The sequence below is a fragment of the Stegastes partitus genome, unplaced genomic scaffold (assembly GCF_000690725.1).
Source record: "Stegastes partitus isolate 25-593 unplaced genomic scaffold, Stegastes_partitus-1.0.2 Scaffold666, whole genome shotgun sequence".
Lineage (NCBI taxonomy): Eukaryota > Metazoa > Chordata > Actinopteri > Pomacentridae > Stegastes > Stegastes partitus.
This window is the reverse complement of record NW_007578397.1, coordinates 194,269-220,387: the sequence shown is the minus strand read 5'-3', so window position 1 is coordinate 220,387 and position 26,119 is coordinate 194,269. Positions and strand designations below refer to the sequence as shown.

The 26,119-nt window shown below is 39.9% G+C and overlaps 1 protein-coding gene across 5 annotated transcripts in view; it reads left to right on the top strand.

Moving 5' to 3' along the window:
• The window catches only part of slc4a2b (solute carrier family 4 member 2b), a 49,979-nt gene extending 32,491 nt beyond the window's left edge, over positions 1-17,488 (top strand). For 3 of the 5 annotated variants that reach the window (XM_008290311.1, XM_008290312.1, XM_008290310.1), the window contains 18 exons: positions 2,244-2,380; positions 4,258-4,347; positions 5,595-5,775; positions 5,868-6,003; positions 7,099-7,300; positions 7,393-7,501; positions 7,626-7,810; positions 8,712-8,928; positions 9,144-9,350; positions 9,568-9,716; positions 10,253-10,447; positions 10,842-11,069; positions 11,783-11,872; positions 11,955-12,121; positions 13,099-13,352; positions 13,468-13,637; positions 14,310-14,483; positions 15,398-17,488. In XM_008290311.1, the coding sequence (XP_008288533.1) occupies positions 2,244-2,380; positions 4,258-4,347; positions 5,595-5,775; positions 5,868-6,003; positions 7,099-7,300; positions 7,393-7,501; positions 7,626-7,810; positions 8,712-8,928; positions 9,144-9,350; positions 9,568-9,716; positions 10,253-10,447; positions 10,842-11,069; positions 11,783-11,872; positions 11,955-12,121; positions 13,099-13,352; positions 13,468-13,637; positions 14,310-14,483; positions 15,398-15,478 (2,972 nt within the window). In that variant the 3' untranslated portion in view covers positions 15,479-17,488. The remainder of the gene's footprint in view (positions 1-2,243; positions 2,381-4,257; positions 4,348-5,594; positions 5,776-5,867; positions 6,004-7,098; positions 7,301-7,392; positions 7,502-7,625; positions 7,811-8,711; positions 8,929-9,143; positions 9,351-9,567; positions 9,717-10,252; positions 10,448-10,841; positions 11,070-11,782; positions 11,873-11,954; positions 12,122-13,098; positions 13,353-13,467; positions 13,638-14,309; positions 14,484-15,397) is intronic. The other 2 variants (XM_008290314.1, XM_008290313.1) reach the window with 2 other exon arrangements.
• The last annotated feature ends 8,631 nt before the right edge of the window (positions 17,489-26,119 follow it).

Here is a 26,119-nt window from a genome sequence, read left to right as displayed (position 1 = left end):
TACCCTACTTTGTAGTTCTGCTCAGCTTTACATAATACTGATTGTTTTTGAGTTGCAACTTCAGCATTGTTTTCACCCAAAAACCACAGTGTGCTGCCTGCTCAGCACCACATAATGTTCATCAGTGAAGATATTTCCTTCAAGAAAGCTAAAACTGAGTGAATACTGTCCTCCAAATGACTGCTAATGTTGCTCCCTGTTTGCCCTGTTAGCTTTATACGGTGGCAGGTAACTATTGCATGCTTAGATTTTATTGAGATCTTAGGTACACTTGTAGAAACAGATGCACTGCTCTCAGGCTCCAGGATATCTTCATCACAAACACTTAAAATTTAAAAGAGCACAGTTTACTTAAAGAATTGCCTTTTCCAGTTTTAACATGAGTTGATTGATGAATCAGTATTCATTTGTGAGAGTTTATTTATTTATTTATTTTTTTAGAACTCTGTCATTTGCTGTTGTCTTAACTGATTATTACTCAAATCGTTATTTTCTGTGGTTGTGGTTTGCCTCAACATCACCAGAGTTTCTCCAGCATGTGCGTCATACTGATGGTGTTTTGGGTATTTGATAATTTCCTCTTCCTGTTTAAAACGACTTCATTATTTTGTCAGTGTTGTTGTGTTATTAGACAGCAACAGTAAAGAAGTCTTGGCTTTGCACACGCTCAGATTCCTCCAGAGGCTCTGGTGCGAGGGCGGGGGCCTTCTCAGGCTTCATTTCAGTCTGCGCCCCACTGCCCTGTGACGTTCCCGGCCCCCGGCCCAGCGTGGGGTTGTGTTCGGGGCCGAGGTGATTTACGTCAGGGAGCCGACCCCTCAGCAGAGAGCGGCAGCTTATCAGAGAGTGTGGCAGACAGGCCTGCATTATTAAATTAGCCGTTCCCGCTGTCAGCTGAGGCCCCTGGATTCAGGCCCAAGCCAACATGGTGGCTAATTGTGAAACCTGGACCTCAGTGTCCGACCTTTAATCATTAGAGGAGTGAAACATGGGGAAGAATTAAGTAGAACTGAAGGCCAAATCAAGAGGCCGAGGACGGAGGAGTGGGCTCGCCAGTGTCCAGATATTTGGTCATTATGGGGCTTAGTGGCAAAAAGTCGAGCCTACAAACAGGTTCATCAGCAGTTATTCTCAATGTCTTCTTTTATCTGCTTCCCGCCACCGTAAATCATCCTGGGAAAGTGTCTGTGTCTCTGGCTGCCGCTCAACAATAGGAATTATTAGATCACTGTCCCTCCCCTTTTGTTCGACCTGAGCCAATTAACACCTCTGCTGGCTGATGCTTTCTGATAGCTTCAGCCTCGGCGGGGTCAGGCGCCGGTCACGAAATGGCAACTTTTTCCGATTTGTCAAATCTTCAGCACAGGTTGCACACTCCCACCTGAGGAGCGAGGGGCGTCACGTAGTCGAGCGGCAGTGCCAGCTCTAATCCGACGCTCACCACAAACCCTCCTCTTCCTTCATCATCCACACGGTCAGGCCTCATTTTACGCCGAGGTTCTGCCCCAAACTACAGTCAGACATCATGGAGCCTCTCAATAAAAAGTGATGGTGGTTGAAGTGAAGCTGGAAGGAACAAGGCAGCAGAGGATGATCTCTTCATAGTTTTTGGTAAAAATATTTTTTGTCCTCGCAAGGACAGTTTGAAACTTTGATGAAGAAGCTCCAAAGCATCACTGTTGTTTACATAGGATTTGCAAGCTCTGATAACGGTAAGGCACTTCACTCATTCTGTGTTCACTGACATGCTTTTGTATCATTCTAATATTGGGAAATTATATATTTTGTTGATGTGTGGCTCATTTTGTGAGAAGCAGTGTTAGAGGGAAGTTCTGCTTCCTTTCATTTCTGCGTTCAAGGTGAATGAATCAGCAGAGGTCCATTGATGTCGAACACCCGATAGAACAACTTCTACTCAGTGTTGTGTCTGTGCCATTCACTTTCTTTCTCCACATCGTTTTCAATGCCTGGTGTGCTGCCAGCATGAGTAACTCTACTCTCCGCTGTGGGAGCATAGAAACAAAAAGGCCAAAGAGGCTTGAGACTAAGTGGGCTGAGATTTGAACTCAGGGTGAAAGGTCAATGTGTGCAAGGATTTGGCTGCCACTTCACAAAATACAACTGTGCAAACTGTGACTTAGCTTCTGTTCCATGTAAAACAAGTTTGCTGCAGACTCTTAGTTTTTGATTAGAGTTATATAGTGTTTCAGTTTTTCCCTAAACTGTCTTTTCTCCTCCTCCAGGTCATCGTTTTGAAGATGTTCCTGGCATGCGTAGACACCTGGTCAGAAAGAGCACCAAGGGACAAGTGGTGCACATTGGCAAAGACCACAAAGAGCCGACCACTCGCAGTCGTAAGCAGGACCGAACCCCACATGAGGTGAGACATTACGATACTTAATTCTCCTCCGTCTCCTCACACACTGAAGCTGGACAGAGGGTTATACTGCCAAGCAGGTTTGACATATCCAGGCTTTCTTTGCATTAGCTGCCTCCCAGTCAGAGATACCAGAATGGTGGTTATTAACTTTGTTTATCAGATGTTCATCAGGCTTTGCGCATGCTCCATTAAAGTGAACACATTTCGTGTTGCCTACTTAAGTTAAGAGGAACGGGTTTTTAGAATTGAGATGTGATGAAGAAGAAAAGCACTGTTACAGGCAACAGAGGATTTGTTAGTCGTATGAGTTCATACAAATATTTTGCGACTCTCGATGCAGCTGCTAATTTCTAACAGCTGCACATTAGAGCTCTGAAACTTAATATATGTAAACAAGATGCTTAAGAAGTGTATTTAGGTCTGAAACTGCTCCATAATGAGAGATTTGATAGTTTAGTTTTTGGCTAAATCACAGTGAAATCAATCACTGATTATGGTTACAGAACTTCCTCCGGAACAGGTTGGCTGTGCAGCATCGGTTACCATGGTGACCTAGCAGTTTAAAAGAGGCACCTTCATTTTATTGAAAGCTCTCTAAAAACTTTATGATCAACGTACCTTGCTAACCAATTAATCTAACTTTTTTTTAGTAAATTCTTCAGGAGTCACTTTGTCAATCGCGTACTAGAGATGGTAGAATACTGTTGGGATCCACACATTTTGGTAAATATCTAAGGTCTTAATGTAAACAAGAGTCAGCCCAAGCAATTTTTTAACTACCTTGTTGATGTTAAACATTTTCGCAAGTAGCTGCTTAAAAGTTATTAAAGCAGAAAAGAAAACTGCAAGTGTCAGTTTTGGGAAATAGTAAAGGAATGAAATGATGACATGTTAATCAAAATTATCCTATATTTAGGTGCTTTCAAGATGAAGTACAAGTTGTGAGATTTTTTTTAAGGCTTTTTTTATGACATGACACAACATTGTACCGCATAAATTCTTGAATCATGATTAATCCTTAATCTATAATGAAAATTGAAAAAACAAAAAAAATCTCAGAGGACATAATAAAAAAAAAAAAAGTCTTAATTGGTCAGTATGGGGCCCTTATGGGGTCTCAAAGCCCCAAATATATTTAATTTACAATTGGATAAAACAGAGAATAGTTGGTCACTTTTCTGTTAATAGAATTGTGAATTATTTAAGTGATTGTCCTAACTATTACTTATATACCCAGCAACAGAAACTGTCAACACTTCCCTGTTAAAAAGATTGTTAATATATCTACAAGAAAAACTATCTTATTGATAATTCTTGATGTTGGTAATGATTTCTTTACCTCTGGAATAGTTGTAAATGGTGAGAAAATGTCAAAAGCTTAAAAATTATTTCGATGGATGAACCTGTTATTAATATAGTCAGAAAATGACTGACTGTGCCTCTAACTTTCATTCCAGTTGGTTGTTTTTATTTCCTACTTTAGATTTTGCTTAAATGTCTCAAATACAATAAATTGTGGCACATCCAAGGGAATGTTTTCCCTTCTCTCCCTCTCAAATGTACCACTGCTCTGTCTCTTTTGTTGATGGGACAGGGAGGGAAGGAGACGATTAAAAATGAATGAATGAGTTCTTTCCTTTCACACACAGAAAGGGGAAAAAGAAGGGAGAGAGGAGCTGAGGTAACCAGACACTGGGAGCTCCAGAGAGAGGGGGGAGCTATGTTTTATTAACGCACACAGATTCTCATACCGAGCACACAACAGGTCTCTGTCAGGTGTGTGTCACCTGTGGGTATGTGTGTGAAAGTGAGGGTCCCGTCTTTTGTGGCGCCGTCGCTTGTGTCAGTGTTTGAGTCCTCTCCTGCACCGTTTGCAGCCGTTACCAGTGGTTCTGTACCGCTCTGCCTCGCGGCCAGAAGGTTTCCTGCTTGACATGGACTCCGGTCAAATGGCTGGGTACCAGAAGGTGAGGCTGGGTGACCGGCCGACGTCAGGTTTGACCCGTGTGAGCGTGAATTTTCACCGGCATGCAGCACAAGACGGCAGATTGAGGGGATATTTTTCGGCTTGTTTTTTATTGGTCAGCGTTGCGCACAGGACTGTGACTGACCAGCATGGTGTTGAATTAATCTCCTTTTAACAGACACGGGATGCTGAGAGAAGGTTGCTGAAGAGAGTTTACAGGAGCTTTTGTTAAGACGTCAGTGGATGATGACATAATTAAGTCTATAGACGTTTAATAATTAATAACTATTTATCATACACTATCTTGTAATTGTGCACATATTTTAAAGTTGCTATTAATGTTCAAGTTAGCTGTAAAGCCATTTCATACTGTTAAACTGTTTACCATAGTGTGTCTTATTTATATTAAGAGCTGACTGATGACAATTTCAGTACCAATTATTAATCATTCCAGGTGACCGATAGCAGATATTTGGAGCTGATAAACCTTGGCAGGAAAGCTGAAAAATGTTATTGTCAAAATTTACAATAATACAAATTCCAGCACAAAACTGTTGAAATGGTTTTATTTACATGCTCAGTTGAAATACAACTTTTCAACATTTGTCTGTCAATGCTGGTTGGCTGTTACTTGTAACATTTAACCAATCAGACAGTGCTGTGGGCGGGACATTGTTTGGAACCACAGTGTGACTACAGATAGTGAGAAGCTGGATCTACGCTAAATTAGGCCTTTTTAAATGTTTTAATTTAATCAGAATTGGTTAAAAAAAAAATGATACAGATAATGAGGAAAATGCTGAATATTGGATCCAATTATTGGTTGACGCCTTCAGTTATGTGGCCCACAGATGTCCTTCACAACATCTGCTTTTAACTGCAGTATAGTGTTATAAACCGTTGTCATTATTTACTGCTTATAAAAACTATATGAAGACTATTACCGATTATTATTGGTAAAACTTCCCAAAAAAAAAAAATTAAACCAATAATAAGATCCATCTTTTGTGTGTTGAGTGAACTTGGATAACTCGCTTGGTATCCTGATAAGCATGGTTTCTGTTTTCTGACATGCAAGTTGGTTTTCCAGGTAAAATGCTCCACTGAATCACTAAATCAACTTTGAAGTGGACCCACTGACCAGTCAGTGCTTTGCTCAACTGAATGTTTTGGCACATGGTGAATGTGCATGTTGATTTTGTGTGGACGGTACAGCTGTGTCTCACCTGCACGGGATTGTGTTTCCAGGTGTTTGTGGAGCTGAATGAGCTGACGATGGATAAAAACCAGGAGATGCAGTGGAAGGAAACAGCTCGTTGGATCAAGTTTGAGGAGGACGTAGAGGAAGAGACGGACCGTTGGGGGAAACCTCATGTTGCCTCACTGTCTTTTCGCAGTTTGCTGGAGCTGAGAAAGACCATCTCCCACGGTAAAGGAGAGAATCTGAGTGTTTTTATGTTGTATTTTCTATCTAAATGCCAGCAAAACAGTTCATTAATGACTGAGTGTGTGTGTTTGCAGGTGCGGTGCTGCTGGATCTTGACCAAAAGACCCTGCCCGGCATCGCCCACCAGGTGGTGGAGCAGATGATCATTTCTGACCAGATCAAAGCTGAGGACCGAGCCAATGTCCTGAGAGCCCTGCTGCTGAAACACAGGTGACTGGCAGCGGCTGGCCGCTACAAACAAGCTGGCGGAGATTCCATTTCCAAATGTGTTAAGTTCTGTTTTTGCAGCTAAAATTGTCAATGCAGAACTTCTCTTTTCCCCAATTTTACTCATCAAAAACTCAACTGTAGAGTTTTCGTGTCATTTATCTATCAAAGCGAATATTAGGCAAGACAGGTTTATTTGTATAGAACAATTTGTACCCAAGGTAATTCAAAGTGCTCCACACAAAACTGTAAGAGGACAGATAAAATCAGTCCACAGAACATAAACACAATTATTAATTACATTAAAAGCAAAGAGGCAGATACAATCAAAACATAAATATAATCATTAATTAGAAGAGTACAGATAAAATACTTTCAGCCATCATAAGCACAACTAAATAAAACTGTTTTCAGCTTGGATTTGAACATTGTCAGAGTTGAGGCCTGTCTCCATCTTCTGAAAGACAGTTCCAGATTTTAGCTTTATGGTAGGTGTTACAAAGCTTTAGGCTTCTAAATATCTATGAAACAAACGGCTCATTTGGTTGAGCTGTGCACAAGAAATGTTCACACTAAGGTCATAATTTGTCATGAAACAACAAGCCCAAATGACTGCTGTGCGTAACGAAAATGAAAATTTGCATAAATATACATAGTTTTTCCAAAATATTAGTCAAGTTTAACTCAAATAACTAACTTCATGAACTTTTGTTGTTTTTCCGGCTGTTCCAAAGACTGGAACTGAAATGTCGTGAATAAATGATCCAGATATTGGAATAAACTACCTCTTGAAAAAACATGTTACAGCAACTGAAGCGTATTTTCATGTTATTTCAGTTATAATGAAAACAAATAATCCAAACAATGAGTATTAGTTGTTTTTTGTTTTTTTTTGTAAGTCCATGAAGAGGTCTTAAAAGTCACCACATCTGGCTGCCTGACTGGTGATTATCAGCAGTGGGTGTTTCATGTGTAGAGGCTGTTAAACCTTCTTTTCTCTCACCGCTACAAACTGCCTGCTTTTAGATGGCTTCATGCTTGGGCACTGCCTCTCCTCCTCCTCCTCACCCTCTCTCTGCCTCTCCCTGCCTCCCATAGTCACCCGAGTGATGAGAAGGAGCACACTAGCCATTTCCCCAGGAACATCTCTGCAGCCAGCCTCGGCAGTCTGATCTCACACCACCACAATGCCAACCACAACCACCAGCCGGAACCGTCGGTGACCGACCCCCTCATGGGCGCCGTTCACTCTATGATGGATGCAGACACACGCATCGACATGGAGAAGAACGAGGTGCAGGTAAATCTGGGTCTGTTTCACATAAATCCCCTTCACTGGTTTTCTCAGAAATCATCCTGATTTCCGTGTCCCGTGTGGCTTGATGTTCCCAGCAGAAGGAGCCGAGCCTGGGGCCTGGCATGCATCGCTCCAAGTCCAAACATGAGCTGAAGCTGCTGGAGAAGATCCCTGAAAATGCTGAGGCCACAGTGGTCCTTGTGGGTGAGTTGCTAATGTTTTAAAACACTGAAGCACTTCTGCTACTTAAATCACACAACAATCACTTCGTCTGTGGTTGTCTGTAGTAGTTTCTGCACGTTGACCCTCGCGTCTCGTGGTTTTCCAGGCAGCGTGGACTTCCTGGAGCAGCCCACCATGGCGTTTGTGCGGCTGCAGGAGGCGGTGGAGCTGGAGTCCGTCCTGGAAGTGCCAGTGCCGGTCCGGTTCCTCTTTGTTCTGCTGGGACCCCCAACCACCAGCATGGACTACCACCAGATAGGACGCTCCATCTCCACTCTCATGTCCGACAAGGTGAGCATTAGTAGCGATACAGATGTTCTTTTTCCCTTATTAAAACTTATTTGATTATAGATTACATGTTACAGTTACATAAAATGACACCTACAGTGCCACATAAAAAAAACTGCTCTCTTTTGTGGAGACTAAAACAGTGATGATTACTCTTACCATCTTGAAGATGAACTGTGTGGTGGTCAGTAGAAGGCAACTGGATTTCTTTTTGGCTCTTGAAGGTGTCCTCAAGAACCAGAAGGAACTCAAAGATGCTAATTCACACTATGGACCATCATTTCAGTTCTTCCATGATGTACTTGGATTAAAATCTATTGGTCTGCATCTGTTCTTTGATGCACTTAATCCTAAAACCAAAACAAAAATAACTAAGTGAACTTCATATTTTTTACTTTTTGTTTCTTTAATAAAATAATTTCTCCTGGTGTCAGTATAACTGATAGATTTAAGCAGTTTTTAACCAGCTGGCATGTCTGAACTCTTCTTTTATAGTAGCGTGATCATAATGTCTAATACAGTTGCCGTTATGTGATTCAGGTGGTCAGGTATCGTGGAGAAATGCACAATAAACGTAAATGAACTAGAACACTAGATACAAATCCTCAGCCCTCTTCCATTTAATTCAGTGTGTATCCCATTCACTTTATCACAGAGCATTACCACGAAGTCTCCTGTATTGTTTTGCATACACTATCTTATCTGCTAGTGCTGTCAGGTGTCGTTTTATCTCTTGGTCTGTGAAGGAGAGTGAAACAAATTTGATTGCTGCCACTTAAACTGGCAAGCAGGCCTGCAAACTAGTAATAAACCACTGTAGTGATTAGAAAAAAATATACAAACCAGGCTGCTACTTATGATTATTTTATTGGTTAATTTAATTTATGTCTGTGTCACCATCCAGCAATTCCACGAGGCAGCCTACCTGGCGGATGACAGACAGGACCTGCTGAATGCCATCAACAGCTTCCTGGACTGCAGCATCGTGCTGCCGCCGTCAGAGATGGGAGACGACGAGCTGCTGCGCTCCGTCGCTCGCTTCCAGAGAGAGATGCTGCGCAAGAGGGAGGAACAAGGGGTCAAACTGTCGGCCAAAGAGCCAAAAAGCTTTGAAGAGAAAGGTGAGCATTTCCTTTCAAGTCAGAGAACGTGAAGGGTGATGCGTTTGCTCGGGGCTCAACTGCTGCTGGTCGTGGGATTCTAAAAAACATCCAGTTTTTCTGGTCTTTCTTTGCAACCATGCATATCAGTTATTTATCTTTCCTTGACTCAGTCAGAAAATATTGCATGACTTGCTGTTGTTGTAATTAACAACCTGCTCTGTCCCGTCACCCAGAGGCCCTCCTCACACCTTTGAAGAAGTCAGACGACCCCCTACAGCGAACTGGACGCCCCTTCGGTGGGCTGATACGAGACGTTCGGCGGCGTTACCCGAAGTACCTGAGCGACTTCAAGGACGCCCTGAACAGTCAGTGCATGGCGGCTGTTATCTTTATCTACTTCGCTGCTCTCTCTCCGGCCATAACGTTCGGAGGTCTGCTGGGTGAGTCTGTGCAGGAGCTGAGTTACTGTTTGTCGTGTTTATCGCCTCGTGTGTCAAGTCCTGGTCATGTTTTTGTAATGATGGTTCCGTTAACAGCCCATTGATGAACCTGTCTGTGTTTGTTGTGGTGATAATGAGTTGTGCTCGTCTGTTGTTAGGTGAGAAGACGGAGGGACTGATNTTGTGGTGATAATGAGTTGTGCTCGTCTGTTGTTAGGTGAGAAGACGGAGGGACTGATTGGAGTTTCTGAGCTGATTGTGTCGACAGCAGTGCAGGGCGTGGTGTTCTGTTTGCTCGGGGCTCAACCGCTGCTGGTCGTCGGCTTCTCTGGACCCCTGCTGGTCTTTGAAGAAGCCTTTTACAGTGTAAGTTGATGCACTTATTGTGAGTGTCTCTGCATAAAAAAAACAACCTACAACACACGCAGTTCTGGATTCATACAAACTGTACCTGGAAAAATAATGCTTGGGACCATAAGACAAAACTTACTAAATCTCGAAGGAAATTGTTGTGCCAGATATTGCTCAGAAAAAACAACAAGACATGACCTAATAAATGCAGGAAGATAGAAGTACGATACATTACTGAAATAAAATAAGTGAGCTATAATAAGGTTAGAATAGAACAGTAAAAAGTAATGCTGGCAACATTGTGTTTTTTCTAATGTAACAAAGAAAACGAACTGAAAAATAGAGTGCACATCAAATCATGAACCACAACTTCCCCTGTTAAATATCATTTCCATTCTGTCACCTGCTGAGCCAGAAATTGTCCCCCAAAGTACTTGAGAAACAAAAACATTTCTGCTAGCACTTGGAAGGCTGATGTCACAGTTTTGCACCCTGATTACACTGTGAAAACGTGTTGAAACATAATTATTGAGCTATTTTTCTCCTCACAGTTCTGCAAATCAAACGACATAGAGTACCTGACGGGCCGCGTCTGGATCGGGTTTTGGCTCATCATCATTGTGATCGTCACCGTGGCTTTCGAGGGCAGCTTCCTGGTGCGCTTCGTCTCCCGCTTCACCCAGGAAATCTTCTCCTTCCTCATCTCCCTCATCTTCATCTGCGAGACCTTCTTCAAGCTTGTCAAGGTACACCTGAGACTTGAAATAACAACTCCTGATTACAGAGTGTTTTTGTTGGCATGCTGCGGGTTTTGCGCCGCTGACTCTAAACCGAACAGACTAATCTTTGGACGGTGTTCAGATCTCGGGGTCGAAATGAGTATGTTTTTCTAACAAGCGCACCTGAAATCTTTTGTGATTGATTGGGCTTGAAAGTAAAATGGATTGAGAGTTTAATTATGATCCAGGCTTATGATTTTGGAAGATTTGCTATTTTTAGAGTTGTATGGCACCGACTTGAAAGGCATTTGGCTACGGGCTAATCTCATTTTCCAGAAAAGGTGGTTGTAATACCTCAAAGTGTGTGTATTTGAACCTTGTAGTGAAATGCTTTGCTTCAACACAAAACCTCTGTGTGCAGATTTTCAAGGATCACCCGCTGCAACGCTGCTCCCTCGTCAACGACACCAACGACGGCGCCTTTACAGAAAACATCACAGTCATGCTGAGCAACAGCACCCTGCCTGTGACGGTGAAGGTCCAAGGGGAGCCCAACACTGCGCTGCTCTCTCTGGTTCTAATGGCTGGAACCTTCTTCATTGCTTTCTACCTGCGCAAGTTCAAGAACAGTGCCTTCTTCCCTGGAAGGGTGAGCAGCTAAAGTCACTATAAAGTCCTACAACATTAAGCCCTCTGTCTGGAAGCAAAGAAATGACGTACAGATTTGATCCTAATAACATCTGAATGATAAATAACAGTAAAATAGAGTTGGAAGTGGTATCATGTTTCCCAAAATATCTGTTCCTCTTGTGATTTGTCATCTAATTGCCAATAGCAGTGGTAAGCTAAGCTCAGCTTGAGTTCACTGGAGGTTTTGGGGTGCTACTCCTGGCTGTGATTCTTGTTTCAGTAGTAAGTGAAGGTAAGACAGTGAGGATTCAACTTTGAGTCATTTTATCAGTAAGATAGAACAGGAGGGCAGGTTTAAAACTTCCAGTCTTTTTCTAATTCATTTGAGCAGTGTCCACTCAGTGTTCCTACTTTAGCATCCTATGCCTTTTATATGTTGTAACTCAAAAACCTCTACTTAAAATACATTTAACTTTGGTAAACCTGCTTCCATCCATTGATTACTCTTCCTTCCACAGTGAGCTGAGTTGTAGCAGCAAAACAAGTCTCACATCAAGCTTTTTTTGGGAGCTGTTTTGGAGTTTTTCAGTCTTATCATGTGACCAAAAGCTTCAGAACAGCCACTGAATGAACCTTCTGGTGAACTTGTAAATAACCTGCGGTTCAGAATTGTAAATCTCTCTGATATTGCTTCATATAAATCGCCACTTCTGCCTTTTCTCCGGTGTTTAGTTCCGCAGGGTTATTGGAGATTTTGGGGTACCAATTGCGATCCTCATCATGGTTCTGGTGGATTACGGCATACAGGACACATTCACGCAGGTGAGGATTATATATTTTTCATTAAAAGCACAGGTCTGTATCACCTGAGTCGTACTGAGTCCTGTCTCTGTCTTTAATCCAGAAACTGAGCGTTCCCAGTGGATTCTCTGTGACGACTCCTCAGAAGCGTGGCTGGTTCATCAGTCCTCTGGGCACCGACAAACCGTTTCCCATCTGGATGATGTTCGCCTGCTGTCTGCCGGCTCTGCTAGTCTTCATCCTCATCTTCATGGAGACTCAGATCACCACGTGAGCACCGCCGACATTTTAAAAGTTTCTAACATCAAATTGCAATCCTTGATTAACGTTAGTGCATCGTTCACTAAACTTTTTATTCTTGCAGACGATGCTACATCAGAGGCAAACACACTTGTGTCATGAAAAAGAATGAATGCCTCTGTCTATAATATCTGCACTACTTCATTTTATGAACAGTCAAGTCAGTCTATTTCTGTAACCCCAAATCCCAAATTGACTTGTTTTGCAATCTGCACATTAGATAAGACGATCCATCCTAAGACACTCGATTCAGATAAGATCAAACTCCACCAGAGCAACATAGCAAATTAACAACGCAGACACTTGAGATGAAAAATCATAGAATGTTTTCCTGCATTTAGGAATTTTTTGCATCCCAAAGAGGTTTGTTTAAGCTGATGCCACAGGAGAATCACCAGCTCAACATTAATTGAGAATACACTTTTTTTTTTAAAGATTTGAACCAGTTTCGTTTGGTAGGGTTTGATTTATTCAAGCATAGTAGAGTTGGTTTGTTAAAGGGTCAGAAATAACAGAAAAATGTGTAGATTTCTGCCAGAACAGACTCTCATCACGATTACTATTATGTGTCATCTCCCTCCAAAAGCATTCTGAGCTGGAACAACCCTGTAAACATGTCAGTCAGACAATATTTTGCTGATGCTTTAATATCAGACACAATCTAAACTGGAGCTAATTATTATCCTTGTTGTTGGCTCAAGAATATTGGGATGTTTTCTCGTCTGTATCACTGTGAGATGCAAAATTGTGAATTTCTGAGTTGTGTCTTATACAATTTTAATGGACAAAAGGATGTTAAAGATGCCATTAATCTTAGAGATGCTGCATGCATTACGCCTAAAATAAGCTAAAGTTAGGAAAAAGAAATCTATGGCTACTAAAGTCAGTGTTTGCTTCTCAAAGTAGAACCTCTTCTGTTGTTCACATCTATGTTTTTTTCCCTGTAGCCTGATCGTCAGTAAGAAGGAACGGATGCTGGTGAAAGGTTCTGGTTTCCACCTGGACCTGCTGCTGATCGTGGTTCTGGGCGGCAGCTCGGCCCTGTTCGGCCTTCCGTGGATGGCCGCCGCCACAGTTCGCTCAGTGACCCACGTCAACGCCCTCACAGTCATGAGCAAAGCCGTCGCCCCCGGAGACAAGCCTCGCATCCAGGAGGTGAAGGAGCAGAGAGTCACCGGGCTCCTGGTGGCCATCCTGGTCGGTGAGTGTCACACAGTAAACATCACCTCTTTCCTCCTTTATTGCCTCTGTCCTGATTGAATCTTCTACTTTTAATTTCCTGCAAAACCCCATTTTTCTCATGTTATCGTGTCCAGGCATGTCCATTGTGATCGGCGACCTGCTGCGTCAGATCCCGCTGGCCGTTCTGTTCGGTATCTTCCTCTACATGGGTGTGATGTCGCTCAACGGCATCCAGCTGACGGAGCGGATGATGTTGCTCCTCATGCCGCCGAAGTACCACCCCGACCACACCTACGTACGCAAGGTAAGCGGACCGAGATGTTACGATTTAGGCTGAAAAGACGTGTATTTTTGCACAAAGTAATGGAGATTTCAAGTGGAAGTAACCATACCTAGAATAAACAGTGTAGCTCTGATAAAAATCCCACTGTCCTTCAGTCAGAGAATGAAAAATGTAATCTAAAAAAGTTGCAGGTGCTTCTTTGTAGCAGCAATAAATCAAAAATTACTGTCAGGATTCTTCGAAATGTGTTGAATTTGTGTCATAAAACCTATGGAACTATGAGGGCTTCAACTAATTTAGGTATGAATTAATCTTTTGATGAACCATGTTGTGGTTTAATCAGTAAAATGGTCATCGAATTAAAAAATAGTTTGAAATATGTGAATTTTTTTGAACATTCAGGAATGAAACATATCTAACTATAAGTGCTGTAATTAATTTAAGCATTAATGAATCTTTTGATGACCCGTGTAGTGGTTTAGTCAAAGTCATTGATTTAAGTGAGTATAGACTGACCAGTTAATATGACTTTTAGTGGGGAAAAAAACTGTCGTGAACCATAACGTTTCTCCTTAAAACAGCATTACAAGATTTAAACTGGCAGCACTCTCATGTCTTTATGACTGAGATAAACACTCATTATTGCACCTGTCTTGGTCTAATTTTCTTTCTAATGTCTTTTGCTTCTTCCAGGTCCGAACTCTGCGCATGCATCTCTTCACCTGCATCCAGGTGGTGTGTCTGGCCGTTCTGTGGGCCGTCATGTCCACCCAGGCGTCTCTGGCGTTCCCCTTCGTCCTCATCCTCACCGTCCCCGTCAAGATGTTCGTGCTGCGACGCATCTTCTCCGTCAGAGAGATGGCCTGTGTAAGTTTAACCAGTGGGGGGCGCAGCAGGCACAGCAGTTTGTCCAAAAAGAGAAGAGTATTAATGAAGGAAGTTTTTAAATTCTGGTGTTTTGTTATTAGCAGATTTACTGACTATGATAATTCAGCAAGAAAGGAGAAGAGACATGTACACACTTGCATAAAATTTAATTATATATGTGGATTTACATTGATGCTTTGTTAGGATTAAATGAATTGCAGCTTAGGATACATTGATTTTAATGCTCCTTTAACATTATTATTTAATATATTGCCATTGATGGATAAATTCCAAGTTTTATTTACAAATTTTATGTAATTTTGTCCCTTTTTTTTTCCCCAAAAAATTTTGCGAAAACTGGAATGAAGAAGAAAAGTTCATGATTATCTTGAAGACGTGGAAATAGCGCTGCGAAACGATTGCGTTAAATCTCATTAGCAGCTTATTTACCTTTAGTTTTTAGGAGTTTTATGTTTATTTTATAGTAAATTTAGGTTTGATTTAGTTGGTTTGGTGAAGTTTTGACATTTAATTGTATTAACAGTAAAGATAAAAACTGGAAGAATCCACACCACATATTTAAACACACTGACAAATCAAATATTTACAATCTGCTGTCGACAGATATTTTCGCAGTTGTTTTTGGTGTAAAGGAGCTAATTTCTAGTGCTTTGTACCAAATTAGCTGTCATGGGGAAGCATTCTGGGAAATGTAGTGAATTGCAGTAGACAGACAGAAAATTAGGTAGAAAACTCAGTTACTTCACACATTTCTCTAAGTTAAAGAGTATTTTTGTCCTCTGAGAAAATGTTTGTTATAGTAGTGATATATTTTTATTTATCAAAGGAGACATTCTTAAAGAAAACGGAGCTTCTTGTCATTTCTGATCCTGACGTCTCTCTCCCTCTTGCAGCTGGATGCAGACGATGCAGAGCCGAAGCTGGACGAGCGCGACGGTCACGATGAGTACTCTGAGATGCACATGCCTGTTTAACCAACAACAAACCCTCGTTTTACCACTTAACTCCTCTGAGCCGACACCAAAACCTGTCAGTCACAACCAATGAGAGTTCTGCGACGGACTCCTTTCAAACTTGAAACACTCGTTTAAAAAAAATCTGTGCACCGCCGGAGGTCTGGTTGCTTTTTGATCACTATTTAAGTAGCTTCTCTGCCACTTGCTCAAAAAAAAATGAGGAGTTTGTTCGCATTTGCTCAATCAAACTTTTTTTTTAAAACATTTATTCGGGGGACAAGAGATTCCAAATCAAATGATGCGATCTCGAGCTCAAAAATTTAATAGCAGTAGCTAGATTTGCAAGACTGATTCATTTTTAGCCTTGAAAAGTTGCTCTGATTCACATTGAATATGTGGAGGATATATAGGATACATTCCTTTATATTAACAAGCTGAATTATTGCTATTCGAGTTCTTCTTTTTCTTCACATTTTAACCTCACCAAGCGCCTTATGAAGGAAACAAAAAGGTATACTGAGCGGTGTTTTTATTTTTTCCTCATTCTGTCTTATTTTAGACAGCTGATCACTTTACCTGAGACGCGAAGCTCGTAGCACTTTTTTAAAATACCAAATCTGAACAATGACTGTATTATATGTAATCATTTTATCCTCTTAGTGTTGCCTTAGGTCGCTTCTTAAATGATCCGTGATTGATTTTTTGTTTTAGCCTGTCCTTCCTTAACCATTCATTTCTTGTTGCTCAAATGCAGATAATAGTTGGGCTTTTGATGTCAAATTGTGTACCTGCAATGAACTAAGATAACCAGCAGAGGGAGATTTTGCAGGACTGTTGATGTACCAAAAAAATACAGAAATGCAATTTCTCTTTACACTAATGCCATAATATCCAGTTTCTCTTCATAAAAACACTTATTTTGTAGAAAATAACACAGTGGCATATTGAATATACTCTAAATGTCTCCACGCTAATGTTTAGGGCACTAAAGTACTAATGTAGTTTGTTCTGAGGTCTCACTTGGTGTGGTTGGTTTATGGGAATTGCTGTAATTTATTAGGTTCTTTGTCCAAGTGCCAAATGTCTTGTGTAAATAGTTTAATGATCAGAACAATAAGCTGCAGTTCAGTCATCTCATATCTCCTAGCTGTTGTTTATGAAGGAGCTTCAGCCTAAATTGACACATTTTCTTTGTGCACGTTTTTTATTTTAATCGCTGTTTTCCTTTATTTTTTTGGCATTGACTAATAGTTTAAATATTTCACTCATACGCACGTCAACTCGGTCGACCAAAATTCCACACAAGCTGTGTAGACAATCTCAATATTCATGCATTGCTGAGAGGGAAGGCTTTTATATGTTCTTTTTTTTTTTTTAAGTTTTATGTCATGTTGCATCAGTGTGACATGGATTGGTTAAAGCTTTGACTGTGTCAAATATCTTAAATTCTCGGTCCTCTGTTACTCTCACGGATGCATTTTAGACACTACTTTTCCCGTCTCAGCCTGACTGACTGTGATCTTGTGCCTGTTTGGTGTCACAAAGTTGCACGAAATCTCAAGTGCCTGTGGGACCACGAAGTGATCAGCTACAAGTGTCTTCTGTGTTTGTAAGGACGGCACACGTTGCAATAGTTTGCACTTTTGAGACACTCATGAATCAAACATCTCTATTATTTATCTGTTGCAATATCTGGCATCATTGCTGTTTATGAAGACTTATTTGGGGCATCTCACTTGTTTTTAGATGTACACACACACTTGGCTGCACCAAGGCCACGACAGTGAAGGAGATATTGATAACAAGTGGGCAGCGGAGTTCAGTGTTTATCTTGTGTCTGCTTATTGTGCCTGTGAATGGAGTGAAGGTTAGCCTGTGTATGTCCACAAATCTGTCAACATCATGAAATGCTGATAAAATATGTGATCCATTTCAAAAGCAATACAAAGCCAGAGAGGCTGTTGCTGATGTTCCCTTGTACATTAATGGTTCAAATATTGATGACAAATAAAAGATATTTTCTATTTATATGTTGGTTTTGTCGTATTTTTCATGTGAAACAACTCTGAGGAGGACAGAGCAGATCTCAGTTCATACAAGGAACATAGCAGGAGAATGTCAAACTTTAAAAAGACTGAACGTGAGCATTAAAACAAATCCGGAGGCAGTACTGAACAAAAAAAAAATAATTTTTACAAGCTGCTGTTTAGTTTAGGTATCATTCTGACATTTGTTTGAATGTTAAAATATGTAAGCATCCAATAACACAGCCATTAGTGCTGCACTAATGGATGTGAACAAAGTAAAAAATAAAGCGATTAAATTCTTCCAGGTTGGGATATAAATGTCTGAAACAAAGTTCACTGAGATCAGTTAAAAACTACAAATCTCGCGCATGTTGCTAGAGAAATCTTTTTATTTAATTTTTTTTTTTTACTAGTAATCAAATGTTATTTAACAAAACATGAAAAATCTGTGAAGTTGCAGTTAAAATGAATTATTTACCAATTTTCACTCCCTCATTTTAACAATTTTTCTTTGAAATAACAGCAAAAACCTGCAAAATAATGTTTTTTATTTAAATACTGTGAAAATTATGTTATTTTCTAATCAAATGTAAAGAATGAATTACTTTTTTTTTCCTTAAATGTGGACATTATTTACTTTTTTTTCCAGTGAACATGTAAATAAATTGTTTCTGTGATTTGATTTTGTTTAACAAAACGGGAACAATCTGTAAAATAAAATATACAACATTAATAAAATAAAGGGTAGATGCAATTATATTATTTTTAGAATGAGATAATAGTGATAAAGGTAAGCTGGAAGATGTTGATATTTGTTAGTATATGAGACTGAGGCGAGATCAAACTGACTAATAGTCTCTGTTTCTTTCCTTTCTCTGGCTGAAAAGAGGGCTGGATGTTCTTTTCTGTTCAGGACGAGCAGCACAGGGTGGGAGGTCCGTCGCTGCACTTTCCCGTTAGTCTTCCAGGCTCAGGGAGGAAGATGGCTGCACTGCTGCTGTGGCTGCTCAGCGCTGGAGCTTTGCTCTTTGGCTCTGATGCAAATGAGGCTTACGATAAACTTTCCGACACCTACAAGAAAGGAGTGGATCTGGCCCTGGAGAAGCTCGACTCTCACGCAGGAATCCAGCATCATTTCCTCTTCTTCAGAAGCCTCGCGCAGTCAGACATCGAGGTACAGTACAGCACGTCTGCTCCTGGTAGTGTTCATCACCTGTTTCTGAATCATTTCCTGTGATTTGCTGTGACCAAAACCTTGGGGAAAAGCCCAAACTGTGCAACAATGTGAAGGGAAACTCCTCAAGTGAACCGTTTTCTGTCTCCTCAGCCTGGTTTCGATGTGACTTACATCTACCATCACTTCTACCTTAAAGCCACCAAGTGCCAGAAAGGGACGGTGGACTCGTCAGCGTGTCAGTTTAGAAACGACAGGGTGAGTTCTCCTTCTTCCTGAGCTCAGGCGTGAGGAATGTGAGGACCTGCTTTAACTTGCCTGTGCTGCTCTGTTTGTGTGCATCCATGCAGCCGCTGATAGACTGCGCCGTCTGTTACAAAACCTTCAGAGGAGAAATCGAACAAGAGCCCAAACCGTACGTCCACTGCGTCCACAAACCGGCTCTCACAGAGGTCAGTCTGCGGCACTTTTCACCTCAGTCGAAGTCAAACTGCAACACACTTCTGACTGTGTTTTTCTGCATTACAGGACATGAAGACGACCAGAGTGGAGCACTGCAACAATCTGGGATACAACAGCGGAACTCCAACTCTTCTGGCATCGAGGGGAAATAAGTGATGCATTTCCATCATGTTGCTTTTTAAAGGCTTGTTGGTACTAAGTTCTTGTTAACGTGCGCCTCGCTCACATGTTTTTCTCTCTGCAGCATCATCAGTTTGGTGCATTTAAATAAGACGTTGGTGTCTCTTATTCTGAGATTTGTTTGGCGAAATAATAAAGCTGCACTTTGTTAACAATCAAGTGTTATGTGTGAAGCATGTTATTGGTATGGGTTGTCTATTTTGATCTAATTTTTTTACCATAAAAAGACTAAACTATTCATTTGAGCAGCTGTCTCTCTGCTCTATATACAGTCGTCCTCAAATGTATTCATCCCCTTCCATTAAAGAAAAGGCAAAACTCACAATAGTCACTCAAATAACTAGAAACTGAACAAAGTAATAATAAATAAAAATTTGCTAAATTACAATTTAGCGAAATAACACATTGCTTTTGAATTGTGGTTGAAAAGAATAATTAAAAAAAAAAAAAAAAAAAAAAAAAAAAAAAAAAAACACGTCCTGGACAAAACACCTGTCAACAGGTGCAGAAGTCTGATTGAGAGTTACAGAAAACACTTGATTGTAGTGATTGGCTCAAAGGGTTGTTCAACTAAATATTAGCTTACGATTCCCATCATGCTTGTTTAGTTTTTTTTTCTGCCGAACCACAATTTAAAAGTTGTATTTATTATTACTTTTGTCAATTTCAGCTTATTTTAGTGACAGCTGTTTTTTTCCTTCTTTAATGGGAGGGTATGAATACATGTGAGGACGACTGTATTTCCTATTTCAAAAAGTATTTTTCTGACGCTGTAGTTTTCATCAAATGTCCCTCAAACAGTAGAAGGTTCGTTACAGACCGTGTTGACCTGAGGATTAACACGTTTGTTTTTCTGGTTGCCTCTAATAAAAGTCGTCGTAATAATGCAGGACCGTGTGATCCAGAGTGACAACGAGGCTCATTGATGCGCTTTAATAGATTCTGGGGAACAATGCAGCTCTGTGTCTCCTAAAGTGAAAGTCAGGACCGTCCTGAAGGGAAACACTGAGAGGAGGAGAGTCACTAGATGATTTCCAGACATAAGATGCACTTTTGTAGTGATTTAGACCTAAATTTAACAAAATAATGAAACAATCTGCGCGTCTTATGCTCCTACATGCTGCGTGTTTACTCAGTATACAGTTTATACAGGATTTGAAGAGTTAATTTGCAAAAACAGATAACTCCATTTTTGTAGATTTTCAGAATACTTTTTTTGTTGTTGTTTGCTTGAGATAATGTCAATCAACCTGAAGTTGAGTGGATTTGACTGAGTAGAAATGACTTGATAGAAATAGAGATAACTTAAGTTTGATTGATGTTGTTTCAAGTAGACGATGGAAAAGTGGGTTTTCTGAAGGTTTGTGAAGATGGAGTTATCTGATTTTCTTTATTTATTATGTCATGTCCAGTATTTCATGTCCTTGAAGAACAAATCTGACTGACTGACAATTGACTGACTGAATGATTATTATTATTGTTGTTGTATGAAATATATGTTATATTGATTTTTTTTTTAAAGTGAGCTTTTACAATATTGAATTTCCCTTCTGGGATAAATGAAGTATTTTTCATTTTATTTCATTCTTTTCATTTCATTTCATTTCACACCTTAGTTTCCTCTTGTGGCCCTTCCGAAGAAGCTGAAGCCTGGTTTATAAATCATGGAATTAATCTTGAAAGCAGCCATGTATCATACATAAGTACACATATCCAAGCACTGTGCTTAATTGCGGTTTCGAGGTGCTTGTATTTCACCAGAACATTCACAGTTTGTGCTGCTTTCTACTTCCTCTCCACTCAGAGGGAGATTTTGAACTTTTCCATCAATCATCTGTCAGCTTTAGTTTCTTTTAAGATGATGTTTGTACACGTTTGGAAAACATGACAAGCTTTTAAAGTGGTTAAAGATGAAATCTTTCCAACCTTCTGGGTTTTTTCCAAAAATGAGTGCGTAGCTGAGTCACATATCAGATGTTATCAGAGTCAGCAAATCATGATTCTTCTCTAAACTTCTCACATGATTTCATTTCTGTAGATGTTCACAGGATCTAATATCTCAGCAGAAATCAAAGATTAGAGAAAAGTCCAAGCACTGAGAAACATTTTTATCTTTCCTGGATATTAAGCATTTTGTAAAGTAGTTCAAACCTGCAGCAGCTACGACGCTAACACGCTGCAGACACGCTGATGCTTTATTATTAACAGCCAGACCAATACTTTCACTCTAATACTTTTATTTTTTAGTTAATATTGTTCTTGTTTAAGTGGCACTTTTCATCCAGGACTTCTACTTGTAATGGAATATGTTTCAACTTGCTGTATGGGTACTTTTACTTCAGTGAAAGACCTGAAATGTTCCTTTAATGCACTTTTTGTGATATATCTTCTGTGCTTGTCACTAAAGTAACTGGTTTCTATCTCCCACCATTTCCTCTGGCCTGTATGTTCAAGTTGTTTGTCTTGGTGGATCTTAGCAGCTCTTACTGCCTGAGCTCCTATCGTGCAGGAATAAACTGTTTCTTTAACCACCACATACACTTTATTCCCAGTTTGTATAAGTGACCCACTTACTGTTAATGCAACAACAAGGGAACCGATGAAGCGAAGCCCAACAGGTCCATTCACCCGCTGATCACCGCTGACCTTTATGTTTGTCCTGAGCCTGGAGGCTTTTCACTGCATGTTGGGCCTGTTTCCAGGATTTGGGATTACTAAGCCTCCTTTGTAATAACGTTCAGGGATATGAGTAATTCCACTTTGGCAACTGTTTCCTCTGTGAGAAGTCCCCACTGAGAGTGTGTTTTCCTCAGACAAGATTTGATCTGTGCCCCCTGGTGAGTTACTGGAAACCGGGGGATTCAAAGTAAACAGCCGTGTCTGTGAGTTTGGTTTCACTTGTCGCTCCCGCAGCCATAATAGGACTTGTTTTGGATGTGAGCATAGATCCTGCAGGAGGAGGAGGAGGGTAGTTCAGACTCTGAGCTCAGGCGCTCAGTTCACACACTCGGAGGAAGATGGCTGCGCTGCTGCTGTTTCTGGTTTCTGCTGCAGCTGTGCTGATTTCAGCCGAGGCCCAGGATCCCAATAATGAGCTGCTTGATCAGGACACGAAAGGAGTAGATCTGGCTCTGAAGCAACTCCACCTCCACGCCGGGGTTCAACACCATTTCCGCTTCTTGAGAAGACTACAGAAGTCAGAGATCGAGGTAAAGAGCTTTTTGACTTCTTGGCCTGAATACTGAATTTGATGACATTTTTTTAGATTTAGTGTTGTTTAACAATGACATAACCATTACAATCATGTAGCAGTGTCTCTACAATTCCTACAATTATCTAAAAAGTTGTAAAAATCACACTAAAAAAAACCCCAACAACTTTACTTTACTGTCACACATTGTAGAAGAACAAATTACTATTTTACTATTTTTTTCTCAGATTTTACAAGATATCATCTGCAATTATTAGAGAAAGCTGGTTAAATACCAGTTTTAATTATATGTAGCATTTCTTAATTCTTAAAATATACAGTTTTTCTTTCAAATAACAACAAATATCTGTAAAATTGTTACATTTTTACAGACTTATCTAAAAAAAAAAAAAAATAGTGACAAAAAGAACAAATCATTATTTGTAAAAAATAGATATTTCTCGTTTTTTTGTTTTTGGTGTTTTTTTTTATTTAATTGTATTTATTTATTTATAGTTAACAAGCAAATTAATCATTTTTTCCTGTAATTTTGCCTGTTATCTCTAATTTACCAAAACCATAAAGAGTCTTGTAAGATATCAGTAAATAATTTAAAAAAAAAAAAAAAAAAAAAAACTGTTTAAAACTGTTCACCTTTTACCTTCACGGTAGAAGTTTGGCGTTCACTCTCTGCCTGCAGGGGATTCGCACTTGTTTGTGCTTGTTTTGACATCTGTTCTGAGTCAAGCGCACTTTGAATTCTCAAAGGTCAAAATGTTTTCAGCAGTGTTTGGTTTTGCCAAAAGAAATTCCTGATAAGAACAAGTTCCCTCCTGCCTCCACACTCTGACGTCAACCTGACGAGGAAACTGGCAGCATTTACGCTTTTATATCGAATGACTTCGTCTGAAAAACCTTCATCACTGAATTATGAGGAAACTGTTTCACTCCTCGGCTCAGACAACACTGTCAATTCATATAAATATATTTCCAAATACTGCATGTGCTGTGTATATTATTGCAGAAAAATACGATATAGAATTTAAAAAAAAAAAGAAATATTCCAAACCCCATCAATGTGTCTAATTTACCTTAAATTACACATTAAATGCAAACAAAATCACCCACTGCTTTGGATTTTATTGCATTTTAACAACAGTGTCCTATGTTATGACCATGTTTTTAAGCCAAATTAATTTATGCAGTGTTTTAACTAAATGTTTTCTCAACAGATTCTTCATTCAAAGCCAAAAAAATATTCACACAGAGTTCATTTGATTCTGCATATTTTCACTTTTATGCACAAATAACACGGTGACTGGCTGTGAGTGGGTAAAAGATTTGGAAATGATTAGAAAATGGTTTGGAAATGTAGAAGTAAGGCATTGCTGATTGTTTTAATTCACTGACCTTTTTCTTATTCCTCCTTCAAGATACTTAAATAATAAATACAAAAAGCTTTTTAACGTTACCGAAGGCTCTTTAACCTCTAGAGTCTCCAGCTTCTCTCGGTTTCAGCCCATCTTTATGCTTCACTCTGACATTTACATTAAACTCTTCTCTGGTGCATCTTTAATCAATTTACAAAGAAGCATAATTATGTTTAAAAATCCGAAAATGTGTTCACACTGCCTTCAAGCTGCACAAATAGTTTATTGTATTGTTGTATGTGTTATTCATTCATTTAGGTTCATTTGTAACATTCATCTCATTTCTCTGTTAGAAAGCACTTGTGTTGTTTTAAATGACTTTACTTAACTCTAATTTTCCTCTCTGCTCCTCTGCAGGCCGGCTTCGATGTGAAATACGTCTACCTCCACTTTCTCCTGAAGCCCACCAGGTGTGCCAAAGGAACGACGGAGTCCAACCCTCAGAGATGTCCCTTCAGGAACGACCGAGTGAGCAAAGACAGAAGCCTTAACTTCACATCTATCCAAAAAAAAAAAAACCCTGCAGCATCCTCATGTTCTTGATGTTTGTGCCTTCACAGCCGCTGATGGATTGTGCAGTTTGCTACAAAACAGTAGCAGAGGAGATCGAGACCAGTCCCAAACCGTACGTCCACTGCATCCAGAGACCGAGACTCACCGAGGTAATCTCATCTGTTCTAATTTTTAGCCTTTTAGATCGGCTACTTGTGAAGATTTTGGATAGTATAAAATACACACAGTTGTTCTAGTAATACAGACGTTTAGTTTTGGGTTTCTGGTAAACTTTGAACCTCATTTTCTGCCTCATTTGCAAACCTGTTGGTTTACTTCCAACGTTTAATGTTTATGTACACATCACCCAATTTCAGAATCAATAGTTTGTGATTAAAGTTTACATTTTATGGCATTTTTAGAATCTGCTAGTCTTTGTTTTGTTCCTCTTGGTGTCTTTTCTAACACATTATTTTCCACGTGGACATGTGAACCAAACAAACTGCAGCCTCTGTGTTGCATAAAATCACTCTTTCTTCTCAGAAGGCTTGTAAGCTGAAATTAATAAAAACCTGATGTGTTGGAAAAGTGCTTTAACTCAGAGCTGGAAAGAATAAAGAAGCATTTGTGCCGTTGCGTGTTTTCTGCAGGCAAATGATGCATGTGCTTTTCTCTTGTTCCAGGAAATGACAACAAACAGGCTGGAGCACTGCAAAAAAATGAGTTACAACAGCGGAGCGCCAACGCTTTTGGCTGTGAGCACTGGCTGAGAGTGCAGCGCTTAGTGTAATACACCTCAAGAAATAATATATCTGAATGCAAAACAATCAATAGCTGAGCTGCTTCCTTGACTGTAGTTGTTGTATTTTCGTTTCCCAACAAGAATATCAAATGACACATAATTCCCTTTGAGCTCCTCTCTGCTCTTTGCTCATAAAGTCAATGTATTCCTGTTGTAGCAGAATGTATTAAAAAAAAAAAAACTTTAAAAAAAACCCCAACTGTGTCAACATTCTTAATGTCATTCAGGTTTATCTGCAGCATGAGAACTAGCTTCTGTAATCACTGCTGCAAAAGGTTCTGCTTTGATTTGCTTTTTTCCTGTTTCATGCGTTGACTTGTTAGAGATCCAGATTCTTGATAGGCTGAATTCGTCGTCCCGGATATCCATCCATCAACAAACAAACTCTCATTCAAAACTCGACCTGCTGCAGAAGCTTTGTGGGCGTGTTGACAGTAAATGCTGCCAACTATAATAAATCTACACAAACAGATGTTATAGAAGTCGTGGCTGCCAAATGTAGGGATGTGATCCTGTGAAATCCACTATAAAGCTACTTGTGACAGCAGGTTTCAGCTCATGCAGCATTAGATTCGTCCTTAGATTTTGCACTTCTGTTAAAGTATTGCTTAAATATGTTCACTTAAGTAAAAGTACAAAAGCATCAAAATATGCTTAAAGTCTTAAAAGTACCGGTACTCAAACTAATGTTGATTACTGGATTCTTTCCTGATGCTTTCATGTGTTCCAGCTGGTAAAGGTGATTGATCTACTTTATTATCTGCTTCAGGATCAATAAAGTTTATCTAATCATACTTTTTGTTAACAATAGTTAGTTTTAGTAAAAACAAATCTGCAAAGTCATCAAATGAATGCAAAGTGTACAAAATACAATATTTGTGCTGCAAGGTTGCTCTGTGGTT